This window comes from Osmerus mordax, chromosome 3 (assembly GCF_038355195.1).
Source record: "Osmerus mordax isolate fOsmMor3 chromosome 3, fOsmMor3.pri, whole genome shotgun sequence".
Classification (NCBI taxonomy): Eukaryota; Metazoa; Chordata; class Actinopteri; order Osmeriformes; family Osmeridae; genus Osmerus; species Osmerus mordax.
The window spans coordinates 5,663,888-5,680,556 of record NC_090052.1 but is presented as its reverse complement, the minus strand read 5'-3'; the positions used below and the strand labels follow the sequence as shown (position 1 = coordinate 5,680,556).

The following is a 16,669-nucleotide window of genomic DNA, read 5'->3' as shown; positions in this document are numbered from 1 at the left end:
CCTGCCAATGTACCCACTGTGTACTTACTGTACTTTTTCTTACTGTTTCCAGCAGGTTCAACTCTTAATATAATGCACGCATTGCCCCTCAGTGGTCTGCTAGGACATGTGGATCTTACAATGTTCTATCGCTACCAAGGTTCTATGACCACGCCCAGCAGTGAGGAAACTGTGGTATGGACAGTATTTGAACAGCCAATCAGGATAGGCTGCAATTATGGAGCTAAATCAGGGCCAAATGTTTTGTTCATTAAAAAAATAAAATCTATAGTTGAAAAACTAAAGCTTGACATTGAAAATGTAAGTTTTGGTATAAAACTTGTAAAATAAAACCATTTATTCAAACAAAAAATAAGTGTACCAATTTTTTTCAGGTTGAATACCATTTCGATTAAATTCTGGAATTATTTTGAATAAATTATGAATTTTCTTTTATATTTTCACAGTTTCACATTTCATCTTTTTTTTGAGTTTCAGTTTTGTTTTTTTGAGTTTCAGATCTGTTTTTCAGTTTCAGACTTTTGGCCCCGATTTTGCGTAGGGGGCGTGGCTTCAACTCAGAGGTGGGAATTATGAGTGACAGCCTCAGCTACGAATGGCTTAAGGCTGTTCACACCAGATGCACATTTCTCCGCGCCAGTCACCAAGCCTTTCTGCTACTCTGAGCTTTCCTTTACGCCTGGGACACACTGGCTGCGAAGCGCCTGGAAGCACCACGCAGCGCCACGATCGGCTACGACTGAGCAAAAGCTGTTCACACCAGACACCCATTTCTCCACGTCGGTCACCAAGCCTTTCAGCTACTCTGAGCTTTCCTTTACGCTGACATGGTACATAAACATGGCATTGGCTATATCCCAGCATTGATCCTTATCTAGCCTACATTGTCCTTGTAAAATTGTTGCTGGGGGTCATACAACTCCCTGTGCTTTTCAACTTCGACAATTAATTAGATGTCGCCCATCTCCTTGAATTTCTCGCTAATTTTAGAAATCGACTTGGAGGTTCTCTCTCAGTAAGCTGTATGCGTTGTGTGCAACGCATGACAACTCATTTCTCTCAAACAAACAAAACGACTACGGGCATGCTGGCTCAACAGATCAACCCGTTTATTTTCATTCGTTTTTATCAGGGTAACCACATGGAACGACCGTTCGTTACCAACATTAGTTAGGTTTTATATAGGGTGAATATTGGTAAAGTACGTAGGCCTCCAAAGTAATATAAAAAAAATAATTATAAAGACTTTACATAAACTTTTATAAAATAATTGTAAAGTCAACTTTACAAATGTTCACCGTAGTCTACAATTAATGTAGTAAAATCTTAACATGTTTTTTTATTCAAATATATCAATTAATATGGTGTATTTTATCATCCTGCAGCCGATTTCGCAAGCATCTCGTGAAAAAATTTGACCAGCTGCCGAAACGATCGCTGCAGATCGCAGGCAATCGCGGCGCTTCGCAGCCAGTGTGGTTGGTCCCATTTGATAACATGGGCGCCGAAAGAAAAAAGGCGGCGCTTCCAGGCGCTTCGCAGAAGATCGCAGCCAGTGTGTCCCACGCGTAGGCTGTCACTCATAATTCCCGCCTCTGAGTTGAAGCCACGCCCCCTACGCAAAAAAAGTTTTTTAGCTGAAAACATGAAATCTGAAACTGTGAAAATATAAAAGTGAAAAATGAAAATTAATAATTCATTCAAGATAATTCCAGAATTTAATCGAAATTGTATTCAAACTGGGGAAAAAAAATTGTACAGTTATTTGTTTGAATAAATGTTTTTTTTTTTTTTTTTGACTAAAACTTGACATTTTCAATGTCAAGCTTTAGTTTTTCAACTATAGATTAATTTTTTTAATTAACAAAACATTTGGCCCTGATTTTGCTCCATACGCAATCTGTTTAGTATGGGCTTGCATTTGGTTGTTCTAAACATTACCCCTTCAGTCTCTCACTTGAGACGATGTAACAGATCTTCTTTATCTTTCAATAATTTTTCCTCCCTCCTAGGTGCAGCTCTTTCCTAAAACTCTGAGGTATGTAGACATTTACCACCTTCTTCAGGATCGCAACAACCGCAGTCTATGGCTCACCAGGAGTAAGAAGTGACAGCATCCGTTCTCACGCTTTTGTTATGCCTGGGTTGAGGTACAAAAAAAGATGCTTGAACTCTGATACAACAACTCTTCATAGAAGGATGGAAGATATTAGGCTCACAGAAAAGGGAAAGGCAGAAAAGAGCATAGAAAAAAAGGAACAAAAAGGAAATTAACTTCAATTAAACCAACCCTGTCGATGTATACTTCACTACCTTGTCACAAGATTTACCTGAGAGCTTAAAAGAAAAGGCACAAATGTTTGTTGATTAACCAAAGGTTTACTTAAATGATATGCTGATGTTTCAAATACCACATCATAATATTTGTAATATCTGGCACAAAGTCATTGTCTATCCTTAAGGTGTACATGAAAGTTATGAATAAGCAATAAAACAGTGATGCAATGGAATGAAGGACTTGACAGTGAACTTCATTGTTGAAGTATAACTTTATACACAAGCTGATTATTGAGGTTAGTATACATATGTTCGTAGGTCCTTAGGGTTACGGTTACAGCTCTTTGTCATAGCACCCCTTTACTCCCCACTTCGCCCTCCATCACTTTCTGATAAAAGACTCTCTCGTTTCCTTGGCGAGCCCTACCTTCTCTACTACGAGGACTGTTGACTCTGCCCCTACTCCTCTCCCCTCGCCCAGCCCAGGGGTGGTGGTACAGGCCCTCCGGGGCATCCCATTGGTCAGTTCCTCTGCAACGCCTCTCCTGCCATTGGCCAGGCTGTTGACCCGAACGAAGCCCCCATCTCTTCCCACGTCCCCTCTCAGAGTTTTGAGCACCTCTTTGGCCATCGGTTTTCGAATCATCTAGGCTTAATTTGGTGCTGGAATGTCCATTTCCAGATTCCAGAACTCCTTGTTGGTTTAGGACTACGTAGCCCTCCCCTTCTGCCTTCACTGGTTGGGTTAGCTGTGAGTTTCCTGGTTTCTGATGGCTTGGGCTACCCTGAAGCTTTACTTTTGTTGGTGCATCAGAACAATAGGCAGGAGAATTGTGGAAGTGGTCATGTTTCACTGATGACAGAGTGAGTTTTTCCAGGTGCTCTGTGGGAGGAGTAGGTATCCAATGATGAGGCCTCCCCCTTCCTACTCTCCTGGACCCTTTAGATTGACCCTGTCGCCTGTGACCTGGACCGCTCCTGCGATGTGATTGGCCAGAGTGCTGCTGATCTTGAGTGGCACTTATTTGATTTGGAAAAGCAGCAAGATGGGAGGGCAGAGATTGGCTCAGGGTGACATCAACTTCAGTGCTATCACTTCTATCAGGCTGTAAAAGACAAAAAAGGGATGTGGGAGAAGGATTTCCTATGTTAATCACAATCTGTAGATCAGGTATTGCTATTATTAATTCTTATACCATGGTCTGGGTGAATACTCGATTCTGATTGGCTGCAGGGATGTCCATTATTGGGTGATAATGGACACCTACTACGTAATTGCAGCAAAACTGTATTTTCACCGTTCTAAATTATTCCGCTGCCTACATAGTATATGAGCCTGTACAAAGTGTCTGAAATAAGTAACCATAACAACAGGGACGGAGTCAAAGCCTCCATTTACAATTTTGAAAGACTTTAACAAGCTAACTTGTATTTACAACAATGAGTGACTTCAATATTTATTTTAACCTATTTGAAAAATTTCACTTTTCTGAATGTAGTATGTCAGTGTCACGTAACCGCTCATCTCACATCCCATTCACTATTCACCTCGCTAGTCAATATACTGCAGACAGGCTGCGGCCAACACGACAGTAGCTGCAACTCTACACATGGCCAATTATTTTCTTCTTAAAAATCTAGATTTTATTTGGGGACAATTACATGGCTCGATAGCTGTCTAGTCGTTAAACATACTGTCAAATTATAATTAATTAAAACAGAGATTCAAATTTTCGGTCCTAAAAAATACAGAAATAATTTATCCAATCTGACCTTTGACTTAGATGGCGGCAAAGTCTCTCAAAGCCAGCTGGTAAAAAATCTAGGAGTCACAATGGACCCAGACCTTTTGTTTGAGTACCATATTAAGCAAATTACCAGAACTGCATTTTCCATCCACGTAACATAGCCAAAATACGAAAATTCCTCTCAAAGGATGATGCTGAAAAACTAATACATGCATTTGTTACATCCTGACTGGACTACTGCAATGTGTTGTTCTCTGGCCTCCAAATTACCTACTTAACCCTTGTGTTATCTTCGGGTCATTCGGACCCATCAGTCATTGTGACCCACCATCGTATTGCGACAACTTTACCACATACAAAGACAAAGTGAAGCATTTTCTTTTAACCGTTGGGCTGTCTCAGACCCCCCCACATTGCAAAGGTTAAAAGAAAATCATTTTTATTTGTTTTGGTATTGGGTAAAATTGGGTAAACATAACAATGGTTCGTTATGAACCTTTGGGTCATGTGACCCGAAGGCAGCACAAGGGTTAAAAAATTTACAGCGGGTGCAAAACGCTGCTGCTAGACTATTGACTAGAACCAGAAAGTTCGATCACATAACATCTACTCTTGTCTCTTTACACTGGCTCCTTATCCAAGCCAGAGATGATTTCAAAGTTCTATCAGGGCTCTAGAGTGCGACCAAAATGTGTACGGGTGCGACAAAAAAAATTCCTAGGTCGCACCGGTGCACCTAACCTCCTCGCACCCGCTGTCTCTCCACAAACGAAGCGTTTGTTATCCTAAAACGGAACTGACACTCATGGTTGGATCATATCGTGGTCTAAACCAATCAGAGACAGAGATGGGGCGGGTCTTTGCCTCTGATTGGCTGTGGTCCAGATATTCCTGTAGCTCCGTGCTGTGTGATTGAAATTACTACCTGAGCACCAGAGTCAGTTTAGCAGACCTGGGCATTGTATGGCCCGCGGGCCATAACCGGCCACAGGCTGTCTCAATCCGGCCCGCGTGAGGTAAATCAAAAAAATGTAAAATAAATAAATGTGTTGAGCGATAGTAAATATGTAGTCCTGAAAGACTACAGTGATCAGGCGATTTACATATGTGCGCTTGCGCAACCTCACCGACAGGAGTTAGCTGTTGGTTAGCCCTCGAAAATGAAAAACTTTGCCACTGATTAACTTTTAACAAGACATGGACTTCTAAGTATCTGTTTATTGAGGTCAAAGTGAAAGCTGTGAAGAAAAAAAACTAACGCGGACATAATAAGAACTTGACTGATTCAGTGGGCGCGGGCTGATGGTTTGCTAGTTGAACTGCAGACCCTGATCATTACCTGTCAGCTGTCCTTCGCATATCCACCTCAGACATTCAGACAGATTTCGATGCACTTTTTCAAGCCCACTGGATTTCTCTCACAGAACAAAATGAACTGAAAAAACGTATTGCTTTTTGTATAAAGTTGATAAATTCCACATCTTTAACATACTGCAAAACAACTTTTCAGTGTTTGTGAAGATTAACTGGTTACAAATAAAATGAAACACTGTTGTTGTTGTTGTTTATACTGTTTATTACTTCTATAATCTTTCCTATTTGACCTACACCAAAATCTAAAATATTTATATAAATATTTACAGAATATCCTTATTCTTCTGATAACCAGTAGCAGCTAATCAAAATATATACTTTACTGCTTTTTACAATGGGAGAAAATGAATAGTGAGCAAATTGATGAGGCCCTCCAACTCATTTCAGGTTTCTCATGTGGCCCCTTGTAAAAAATGAATTGCGGACCCCTGAGTTACGAAGCTGGGCCTTGGAGCTAACCCATGGAGCTAGGATTTTGATGCTAGGGAGAGTGTGGCAAGATGATTTAGCCAAGGCCATATGGCAAGAAGGCCAAATTACAGGTGTTGGCCATCTGAAGGGCATGCGACAGCAAGGTGGGACCCGCTATAAGACTTTGAGCCATGAAATGTTAGGTCTCAGTTCAGGGAAGCACTTTTAAACAGTAGCACTTTCTATTTTGAAATGTTTTATTTTGCTTAAAATGTTTTAGTTTGGTAGCTCAGTGAAGCACTTAAAATATTTTTATATATATACAGTATGATTGTGTTTCAAATAAAAAATATATTTACCTACACCTTATTGTTGTTTAAGATCATTTACATAATATATATGAATGTATATGGAGCGTGATAAAAAGGTGACCTTGAAATTGTGGCGACGCAAGGAAAAATTTGGGTGCACCTAAATTTTGTGCTGGTGCACCTAAATAAAAAAGTTAGGCGCACCAGTGCAACCAAGGCAACAAGTTAGTCTGGAGCCCTGTCTATTACTAACCTACAAATCTCTGCATGGATTGGCACCACCTTACCTCTCTGGTCTCCTTGCACCCTATCACCCCGCAAGGACACTTAGATCTCAAGATGCCGGCTATCTGGTGGTTCCCAAAATTAAGAAAAAAAAACTGCTGGAGGCAGGGCGTTCTCATATAGAGCACCTTTTCTCTGGAACAAATTACCTGTCTCAATTAAGGAGGCTGATACTGTTTCGACATTCAAAATTAGGTTATAAACATTCTTGTTTAGTCAATTCTATGACTGTTAAATGTAAGTGTGTCTATGTACTTTCTATGTAAACCTGGGGTGTGTGTTTGTTTGTGTGTATCACATGTAACTTTTACATGTAACATCTAGATTTGACAAATAAAGTAAACCTGTTACTGTATATTGTTATAGTTTCCGTTATTAGTTGGTGACAACAGGGGACGGGACCTTCTCACCCTTATTATATAAATATAACTTATTTTAGAGTTCTCTCCCCTGGAACAGAGTTCATGTTCCAACCGAGGGGGGCTGGCGCTGTCTTAGTGTCTAGGGCTGCATCAAATACCCTTTTTTGCTCTGCTAAATTGCTGCACTAGTCCACACTTGACCGGTGGGGATCTCATTCTAAATATGACTGTAACTGTTAGCTGCTCCTGGCATTCTCTAATCCCTGCTCTCCCCTCTCTGTCCCCCCCCCCCCACACACACACATCCCTTGTGGTGTGGGGGGTTTGAGTTGTCAGCACCTGCCTGGTCGTCGGTCTGCCAACGCTGGACCTGGTCGCCAACCGGAAACCAGTCTCCATGACGGGCAACAGCGAGTTTCCCGGTCCCTTCCTACATCTACCAAGTCGAACAATGGATTTTGGTGTTTCAAAACCCATTGACACTTCCCTGCTGTATGACTATGTTAAGCCTGTGTTCTGCTCCTCTCTTTCACCAACCGTCTCTGGAGGAGGGGATCCCTCACTGAATTGCTCCTCCTAAGGTTTCTTCCATTTTTTCTCCTGTAGTGAGTTTTTCTGGGAGTTTTTCCTTGTCTTCCTTGAGGGTTGAGGTTGGTTGAGGGGCAGTCTATGGGCGTATGTGAAGCCCTCTGTGACATGCAGCCGTAGTGTAGCCTAGTACTAGTATGGCCGATACTTTGTTCGTGAAAATCTTGTTATTGATTTTGGGACAGTGACATGGCTGGTTAGCTAGCAAATCTTATTGTCAAACATACTGTAAAATTATATTTACTGTTTGTCAACCGTACACAATGTTATTGCCTCTGAATCTTGCTAGCATAATGTTAGCTTTCGGCTAATAGCTCAGCCAAGGGAAAGCCGGTGTTGGGTCTATGAGCTGAGCGGACTATAAAATATCAGAGTTGGCTAACGTTAAATTTCTTTTGCAAAACGCCTGAAAACATAAATTAATGTTAATTTATAAATCATTGGCAAGTGACCATGGTATAAGCGGGATAATGCCCTTCGGACGGTTGCTTCCGCGGAGGCCATTATCAGGTGATATTGGACACCTCGTCGGGCATTATCCCTTACATATAACTCTGTTCCTGCTGTAACTTGTATTGTGTACTGATTACAGTCATGTGTCTGAGTGTTGGCTGCATGTTATCTTTGTTTTGTTTTCACAAAATTGTGCACACTGACCTTCATGCCTCAGTGAGTGACTATAACTACCATTGTGTATCTGAACTGGTTATTATTCTCGTCAATGTACTCTCTTTCCAATTAGCTGGTTGTCTAATATTTATAAACCCAGAACCTGAACTTAGTCACACCGTTCTATTGAAGATGGACAACAATTTTGTCCTCAGGTGATAAGATAAGACTTCAGTTTTACTCACAAGAAACTTCAAGTTTACTTACAAAAGAGACGTCATAAGCATCTGTGTCCCTACCTCATTAATATGTATGAGGAAGCGGTTAGACTCGGCCTCCGGGTCAATAATGCCACCCTTGGCCTTCTGTCGCTCCAAAAGCGTCTGATATTCCCGCCACTTCTTCCGAAACTCCGCTCCAAGCATTGCTCCCTCCATCTGATTTCAAGACATCCAGTCAACAAGCTTGAATTTGAACAACTAGCTCATCAAAATAGCTGAATGCTGTGATTATTGTTGCTTAGGCAGTGTGTTTGAGTTCAAGATACAGATTTTAAGACTTTCTGCCAACATACATTTGCAAAAAAGGACAATGAATCTGCAAAGACAGACAACAGTACAAGTGTAATTCATGGTTCACCTTTGGAAAGCATGGGGCAGGGGACATCAGAAGTTGGTCAACATCATAAGTGAAAGGCTCTCTACACACTGGGCAAACAACTGTTAGCTCCTACAAGAGGCAAAAAAAACAGGAAGGGAGAATGCTCAATTTCACGTAACTGCTATAAGACAACTTCCACTAGGCCGGATCTTTCAAATGTAATCCATGCTTGGCCTACTACTGTAGTTCACAAAGTGGAGGGTGGAAGATGCTTTTGCTCGAACTTCTCCCACTTCTATTTAATCACAACAGGTGCAGGTCTGAGACTGTGCATCAAACTATTTCTATAATATTTACAACATTGGCTTTCAGCTTACATTAGAAAATTAGAGATAATAGATTTTTCATGAGCTAAAAGTAAAAAATTAAATAAAAAAACAATCCTCTCGTGAAGCATTGTGCGGCAAAACGGTGTCAACATTCTTTCCAGAATGTAGAATGAGCTCTTACAAGCAGTAGAAACGCAAATGACCGGGGCAACACAAAGTTTATGAAGACTTGATTCTTTGTATTTCTTTGAGCTGAATGCTTTTCATTTGTCCTTTTGAATAATAATTCTGCATAGCTGCCCTTGTTTCTAGCGTAAAACAACTTTCTTTATTTGAATATTTGTCTTTTGTACCAAGGTTGGAAATAAGCACCATGGAAAGCGTACAAGTACTCCGCATTGTACAGCCACGCGGTAGGCCTATATTTCATCAATGTCGTTAATGTGTCTATTATGCACACTACCCCGTGTTTAGAATACATTCCCGCAGCCAATGGAAATCTGTGAACTTTGTACTTTGTGTTTCGTAATATGTTTAATCACTATGAAAATTACAGTTGCCTACTGTTAGTAATTTTGCTTTGTTATTTCAGCACGTTTGACAACAAACAACAAAGGTTAACAACAAACATGGCAAACAACATTTCAACAACAAAGGTTGTTTCGACAGCAAGAAAGACTGGAACTAAATTGAACATCGCACTAATTTTGTGATTGGTTGTTTTGGAGGAGTGGAAACGGGCCTAAGACAGGATATCTTGTTGACTCACCTCGTCCAACTTCTCCCTGGATTTATCTTCCTCCAGCTCCTTCTCCCGCTCTCGGAGCTCGTTCTCAGAGTAGGTGATGTAGCGGCCCAAGCAATAGGAGTGAAAATAGTGGTAACAGCTTGTCTTAGTGAACGCTTCCCCTTCCTGGTCAAACAAACCAGCAAGCATACACACCAACCACGGGTATATATTTTTGTTCGTCAACTTTCGGTAAAAGCTGCTTGTAGGACTTCCCAGAAAGATGAAGATCAGCCCATTAGGGAGGGAACATATTTGACATGCATTTATTTTTACTTGCTCATACAGTTAAAATCCAGTGTTAAAAGTGAAGATGTCAAACTGGCTTGATGACTACAATTAAGATGGATACATCAACTTACCTTAAATCCATAAAGACAAATGACGCAATTCCCATGGGGAATATTGCTCTCAGTCAGAATCTCTTTGGCTTTCTGAGATACAGAAAATTAAGGGAGCAAATCGTCAAAGTACTTCAGGGCTGCCAACTCTCACGCATTAGCCGTGAGACATGCATTTCAACCATTTCACACGCTCTCACGCCACACCTTGTATATCTCATGCTGAAAAGGCAACGCCAACCAAGTAGCCCTGCTAACGTTATAAACAGTAACGGACAAGGCGCAGGTTCACGGAGTGAAGCAACATAGACGCGCCCTGAAAAATCCCCTGGGGGGAGGGGTGCTTTGCAGGAAAATTGTGGTTGGCCCCACCAAATACCAAATCTCACTCCAATGTTTTGGAAAAGTTGGCAGCCCTGGTACTTGATCTGAAACTAAGCATACTAGTCTTCACAAAGGTAGTATGCAGGATAATGACACAAATTATAGCCCCTTTTATACAAATCCCACAATATTGCAGGAAAGAAGACCAGTCATTATGCCAGCTTTGCTTGTTTAGACTGAACCAAACAAAGCCATCATAATGCTGCCTTGTGTGTGCTTCTATTGCACGCCAGCGTTCCGTAGTCCTGCAATGCCGGCTGTCCCTTTTACACAGATGTCGATTCAGCTCTGTGACTACCTCTGCTGCCACCTTATTGCTGGTACAACAATGACCCCCCATTCCATGTATGTACTTTTTACAAAGAACAGCAAGGTGGCATAAAGCCACAACATCACCAGCTTTAAGAGGCTGTGTAAAATAACTCACCTCAATAAGCTGGTATAACACAGGTGAACCCAGACAAGACTCTGCCTCTGTTTGCAGACAATTTTGCACACTGAGAGAGAAAGGGAGGGAGGGCAGGAAATGAATGAAATTACAGGACATACAGATAGGAAAGCTAAGAGCAAATAGAGTCGTTGCTCAGCATTACAATTTCAATCTACAATACAGTAAACAATTTTATTGACAGATGTCAAATTGTAAATTGTGCATACTAGACTAAAACTGAATTTGATATTATTAAAATTCACTTAACCAAAAGCAAAATATTCCAAAAGATTCAACTTAGTTACCTTCTCAGCTTGTCATCGGAAAGCCCCCTGGGGTAATGTATGGATATGCACGGAGGAGAAGATGGGTACTGACAGGACAAGAAAGACATCAGCCTAGAACATTTGGATGGTTCACACTTGGCAAGGGGCTGTGGTATTACAGTGTGGTATGAGCAAGCAACATTATCAACCACCAGGGTAGTGATATGAAATGTGTTCTTGTTATAACCTGATGGGGCTGGCATAACACTAAATCCCAGTTTCCCAGACATGGATTAAGCCTAATCCTAGAACTAAAAACATTTTCAATGGAGATCTTCACTGAATTTTTCTCTTACTTTAGGACTAGGCTTAATCCAAGACTGGGAAACTGGGACTAAGACTTATGCTGTGAATACTGTTCCATAATGTGGCACAGTGCACACTGTCTTATCCAAAATAAGCATGAGTTAACACAAAACAAAGTACTGTATGACAATACTGTACAGTTCTCATATCTGTAAAGACCACAACCTAGGAAGGGCCAATATCAGCTTCATGTAAGAAAATGGAACTCATTATGTTTTTTGTGATGGAGTCATATGGGAATACCTGAGAGTCTAAACTCAAAGTTAGGGTGAGTCGGACAAACTGAGAGAGGGAGTCTTCAGCTGTGGAAGGGTATAAGACCAAGCTCACCTCCCATCCCCTGCAGATAGGTTAAAGGGACAATGTCAGTATGCACATAATGTCACACACTCAAACTCAGTCCACTATCAGTTATATCATAAGAAATGTGAACATTGAACAATTATGCACTGTATCATTTAGCCAAGTGTTTCCCAACCGGGGTGCCGCGGCACCCTGGGATGCCGTCTGATGAGAGCAGGGGTGCCGTGTAAAAGTCCTTCAACCAGTAGCGGACTGGCCATCGAGAGCACAGGGAGAATTCCAGGTGGTGTGAGACACCACCGGGAATCTAGCTCTTGACGAAGGCGGTCGCATTTTTCTATCCTCCCCTCCCTGACCTTCTCTGCTTGGCTGTGTCTTGTCTTGTCTCAAGATACTCTCTCATCATCACTCTCCGAAACTAGAAGCATGGAATTAATTAGCTGGTCTCTTAATGCTATTGACACCATCTTCTCAAAGAGAAGCTCGGGTGCGGGGGAACCCAACTGTCCGGACGGGACGTTCGCAGCTGGCTACACGATGGACGCGTGGGAGGATTGGCGTGTCGTGTGTCTAACGGCGCTTTCCGTGGAGGACGTTGAAGACATCTTCATATTCGGAACCATGATTACAGGCTTTCTGCTGTTTGGAATAGGCGCTGGCTTTGTATATCGTAAAATCAAGGAAACGGCTGCAGCCGTCAAAAGCCCCGTTAGGCTGCCCGATATGATTGAAGCGGTGGGCAGAGTTGCTGGAGCTCAGTCTGTGAACTTACAACGCAGCATTGATTACAACAGGGATAAGTTTGCGGCTCTGCAGAGGAAGATGGAGGACTTGGAGACCTTCCTGAAGGGTGGACGCGAAAATTGAGTTGCGGCTACTCGTCAAAACAACTACCCAAATCTTATCCTCTTTCGGCCCCGTAACCAGCACAAGGCCTGGCCAAGGTCGTTGCTGGAAAACAACTCCCCTGGAGAGCGCTGAAGCGAGACTATCTTGCTCCTCCCTTCCCCCCCCCCACCGACATCTGTGGTTTGGTCTCTTCCCGGGTCATGACCAAGGATGTCTCCTGGCCAACACAATCTGCATAGGGAGAATCGGACTGATTGTGGCCTAGGTCGAGGGCGCCAACCCAGACTTACTCACACATTAACTTTCACCTACTACAGATATCACCACCACCCCACCCCCATCCAACGCCTTCGCCTGCTTGTTTCCCCAGGGTGGCTGGCGGTTCTGTGTCCAGCGCCTACATGGCTGCAGGTCCAGATGCTGCTTGTCTACCCCCCCCCCACCACTCGTTGCAAGTATCGTGTTTTTGTAAATGTTGTTGTGCTTATGTGCTGAGGTTTTTGTCTGTTCCCACACTGTACTCCTCTAGGAGCATTGTCTGGGTGTTGCCTTTTTCTTTCCTCCTCTCTCCTCATGTTATGCTGTAACTTTCTAGTGGCGCCGAAATTGGCTGCCTAGGTAGGCTCTCCTACCGAAGTAAATTCCTTGTCTGTGCAAACTTTCATGGCGAATAAAAACCCATTCTGATTCTGATTCTGACACGTCTGGGCCGGAGGGCTGCTTGCCTTATAATTTTTTTTTAACTACTAATGAAATGTCGGCAGAAGATTGAGGGACACAGTTGGCCGTCCCCCATTTCCCCAAGGCCGGTTGGTCTATTCCAAATGAACGTCTGTGCAGCCATTACTCCACCCCCTTAGTCTCGTTTACACTCGACAGTGACACAGATCGAAAGCCAGCTAATAGAATCAGAATCAGAATCAGAAAGGGATTTATTCGCCATGAAAGTTTGCACAGACAAGGAATTTGCTTTGGCAGGATAGATAGAGACTATATAACGATCGAAAACCAGGCAAATAAACGTAAGGGGCTGAAAAATAAGAGACAAAAAGACATAATCTTCACAAGACAACGTTTTACCAATTGACAAACGGCTATGTTTATTTTACATAAAGCTCAAAAACTATTTTGCGCTCAAATAAAGGCCAAATTCGCTCGCGCACCGTGCACGCTCGCAAGAACTGTGAAACTCCCTAACTAAACACAGAATGTGGATGCATTGGCAGGGCAGCTGTGGTGGCGTATACGGGGGCTGGTTCTGGTGGGCCAGTCTGGATAAAAGTCCAGAGACTTTTAACCCTTTACTCCCAGTCCGTCCCTGCCTTCAACGAATTTTCCTTGTAGCTGGATGAGTCGACTGACATTAGTGGGCACGCACGCTCAGCTACTGGCAAATGTTCGATTCGTAGATGGCGACAGCATTCGAGAAACCTTTTTATTTTGTAAATCAATGCCTGACAAAACAACGGGAGAAGAAATATATTGTGTGACAACAGAGTATGTTGAACAGTGGGGGTTGAATTGGAAGGACTGTCACAGTTTATGTACTGATGGGGCCGCTGCCATGACGCGGAGTACGAAGTGAGTGGCATTCACATGTGAATGCCACTCACTGCTTTTTACATAGGGAGGCACTGGTAGCAAAGACGCTCCCGAAGGAACGCTGATGTACTGGACAGAGCAGTAGATATAGGCCTAGTTAATTTCATCGAGGCAAGCCCACTGAAGAGCCATCTATTTTCGATTTTATGCGAGGAAATGGGAGCGGAACATCAGAGCTTGTTATCACATACGGCCGTTCGATGGTTATCACGCAGCAAGGTTTTGGCACGACTCTTAAGAACTGAGGGAAGAGTTAAAAAAAAGTCCCTCAATCAGGAGAATTCTGATATGTAGAGTGAAATCCTTTTCATGTTTTTTTTTTGGGGGGAGGGGGTGCCACTAAATTTGGAAACTTTTTTAAAGGTGCCATGACTGAAAAAAGGTTGGGAAACATTGATTTAGCAGACGCTCTTATCCAGAGCGACTTACAGTAAGTACAGGGACATTCCCCCCTAGGCAAGTAGGGTGAAGTGCCTTGCCCAAGGACACAACATAATTTCGCACAGCCGGAATCGAACCGGCAACCTTCTGATTAATAGTCCGATTCCCTAACCGCTCAGCCATCTGACTCCCTGCTCTAAATTGATTAGTGAAAGAGCAGTGCGCATTAAGATGGCTAGCAATGGTATTGTATATTACCTTGGTTTAATGAATGCTCTTTACAAGTATGTCAATAGGCAATGGCGGTTTTAGCTTGTAAAAATATTATTTTTAACGATTTTGCACAAAACAGAAAGCAATGCAACAACATGTCTCCACAACTGTAGCACTATATTCCCAGTATTATGAATGAATTGTGTTTATTTCGGTAGCAATTCATACCTGCGTGAAGTTGGCCCCACCCATCTCAAAACATCGTCAAAAAAAGTCTCAATCGTTTGTGCTGCAATTATTTTCGTTTGTGCTGCTTTCATTTTTTAGATATTAAAGAATGTTTTATAGGTCATCCTGAGGTCACTCAGCCCCCCCCCCCCCCCCCCCCACACACACACACACACACATATTCCGAATGAACCCAAAATAGTCTCAATCGTTTGTGCTTTGTTTGTGCCGTTACAACTTTCGTTTGTGCTGCAGCGGTATTTTTCAATGTATTTTATGTTGAATGTCTGCACATCCTGTATTAATATCCTGTTAGTACGGGATATTTACTCACCCGTCATCTCTCTTGATAACCTGCAGTTCTTCCAGGTAAATTGACTGAAGCACCTCAATTTCAGACAACACGCTGTAAAGATGTCACCGTTTGTTATCCGTAGTGCTAGATTTACTGACAGACTGAATATAAATGCTTTCACAGTACACATTAATTGATGGGTACCTTGAGAGTTGACATACTAGAATTGACAGACAGAAGCGAAGTACAAAGTAGGTGTGACTACAGTAACTTACATGCATGCATGACCGTGGGGTCAGCATAGATTAATCGTTTACTAGGACAATCACTACAGTATAGTACTAACCAAGCTTGCATGATTTTTTAAGAATTTGTAGCAAACAATTTTGTTATTTTGCTTAGACTAGCTAACCTGTTACAAATGTCAAACTTGATCACGAAGGCTACATACACGTACAAACACAAACAGTACCTAGCTAGTGACATCTTAAATCACTGACCAGCAATACGTGGTCAGATTGTTACAAGATATAGTCTAGCTAGCTGTAGGATATTTATGGTTACTCGTTAGCGTTAGCAAATGTGACCATCTACTTAGAGCTAGCTAGCAAACTATCTTAAATTGTCGCAGACGTTTTAACGTCAGAAAACATGTATCTAATCATATACTTATTTGGTGAATCACTTGCGCGTTTTCCTTAATATATGTAATGTCAATAAACACACACTAAGATCAGCAAACTCACTCGCTCTTTGCAGCCATTTTCGTTGTTGCATTACGCTAGCCAATTGCGACCTACGTACCGTCGCTGGTTCCATAAACCGGCTGGGGACATATTTAACTGAGACACCTCGAAGTAGGCCCTAGATCAGACCCCCATAGATATATCTATGCCATAGAGTTATTAGGTGTGTTCGACATGGACTGCGGCTGCACGAAACCAGAGCCATTGTTAGCCGGAAGTCTAACAAGAAATGCAATACCACCTACATCCACCGGGGCCGTTGCTTCAAGCCGAGGGGCGAGGGCTTTCTTGTTAGACTTCCGGCTCTTCCGGTCGTTTTTATTCTATTAACTCCAGTCAACATTTACAAAACTATCTCCCCCAATAATTTTTGTTCGATTCTCGAACCTGGCTCATACTACTAGCTTTTTCATAGAATAATTTTTCCTGATTTTTGCTAAGTTTGAAACCATTCCGAAATGGGTAAACTAGCACCCCATTTATTTGCTTACGTCAATAAAAGTTGCCTGCAAATGTGCTCGCGGATACTAACAGGGCACGAGCACAAAAGTTCACTTTGGCCGATAGCGGATTTACCTGGAGCT

General features: G+C 42.3%; 1 protein-coding gene across 3 annotated transcripts; it reads right to left on the bottom strand.

Annotated features, from left to right (window-relative positions):
- Window positions 1-2,530: 2,530 nt before the first annotated feature.
- On the bottom strand, window positions 2,531-16,277 carry rnf25 (ring finger protein 25). Of its 3 annotated transcripts, none has more exons than XM_067232494.1 (10): window positions 16,086-16,277; window positions 15,379-15,450; window positions 11,712-11,808; window positions 11,142-11,209; window positions 10,834-10,903; window positions 10,044-10,115; window positions 9,664-9,807; window positions 8,605-8,694; window positions 8,265-8,402; window positions 2,531-3,383 (listed from the first exon to the last, which is right to left on the bottom strand). In XM_067232494.1, the coding sequence occupies exons 1-10, from the start codon at window positions 16,100-16,102 to the stop codon at window positions 2,625-2,627; spliced, it is 1,527 nt and encodes a 508-aa protein (XP_067088595.1). In that variant the 5' UTR covers window positions 16,103-16,277; the 3' UTR covers window positions 2,531-2,624. The 3 variants fall into 3 exon arrangements, with proteins under 3 accessions (XP_067088595.1, XP_067088594.1, XP_067088596.1); XM_067232493.1 differs by having other exon boundaries at window positions 16,144-16,267; XM_067232495.1 differs by lacking the exons at window positions 8,265-8,402; window positions 8,605-8,694 and having other exon boundaries at window positions 16,144-16,271.
- Between the last annotated feature and the right edge of the window lie 392 nt (window positions 16,278-16,669).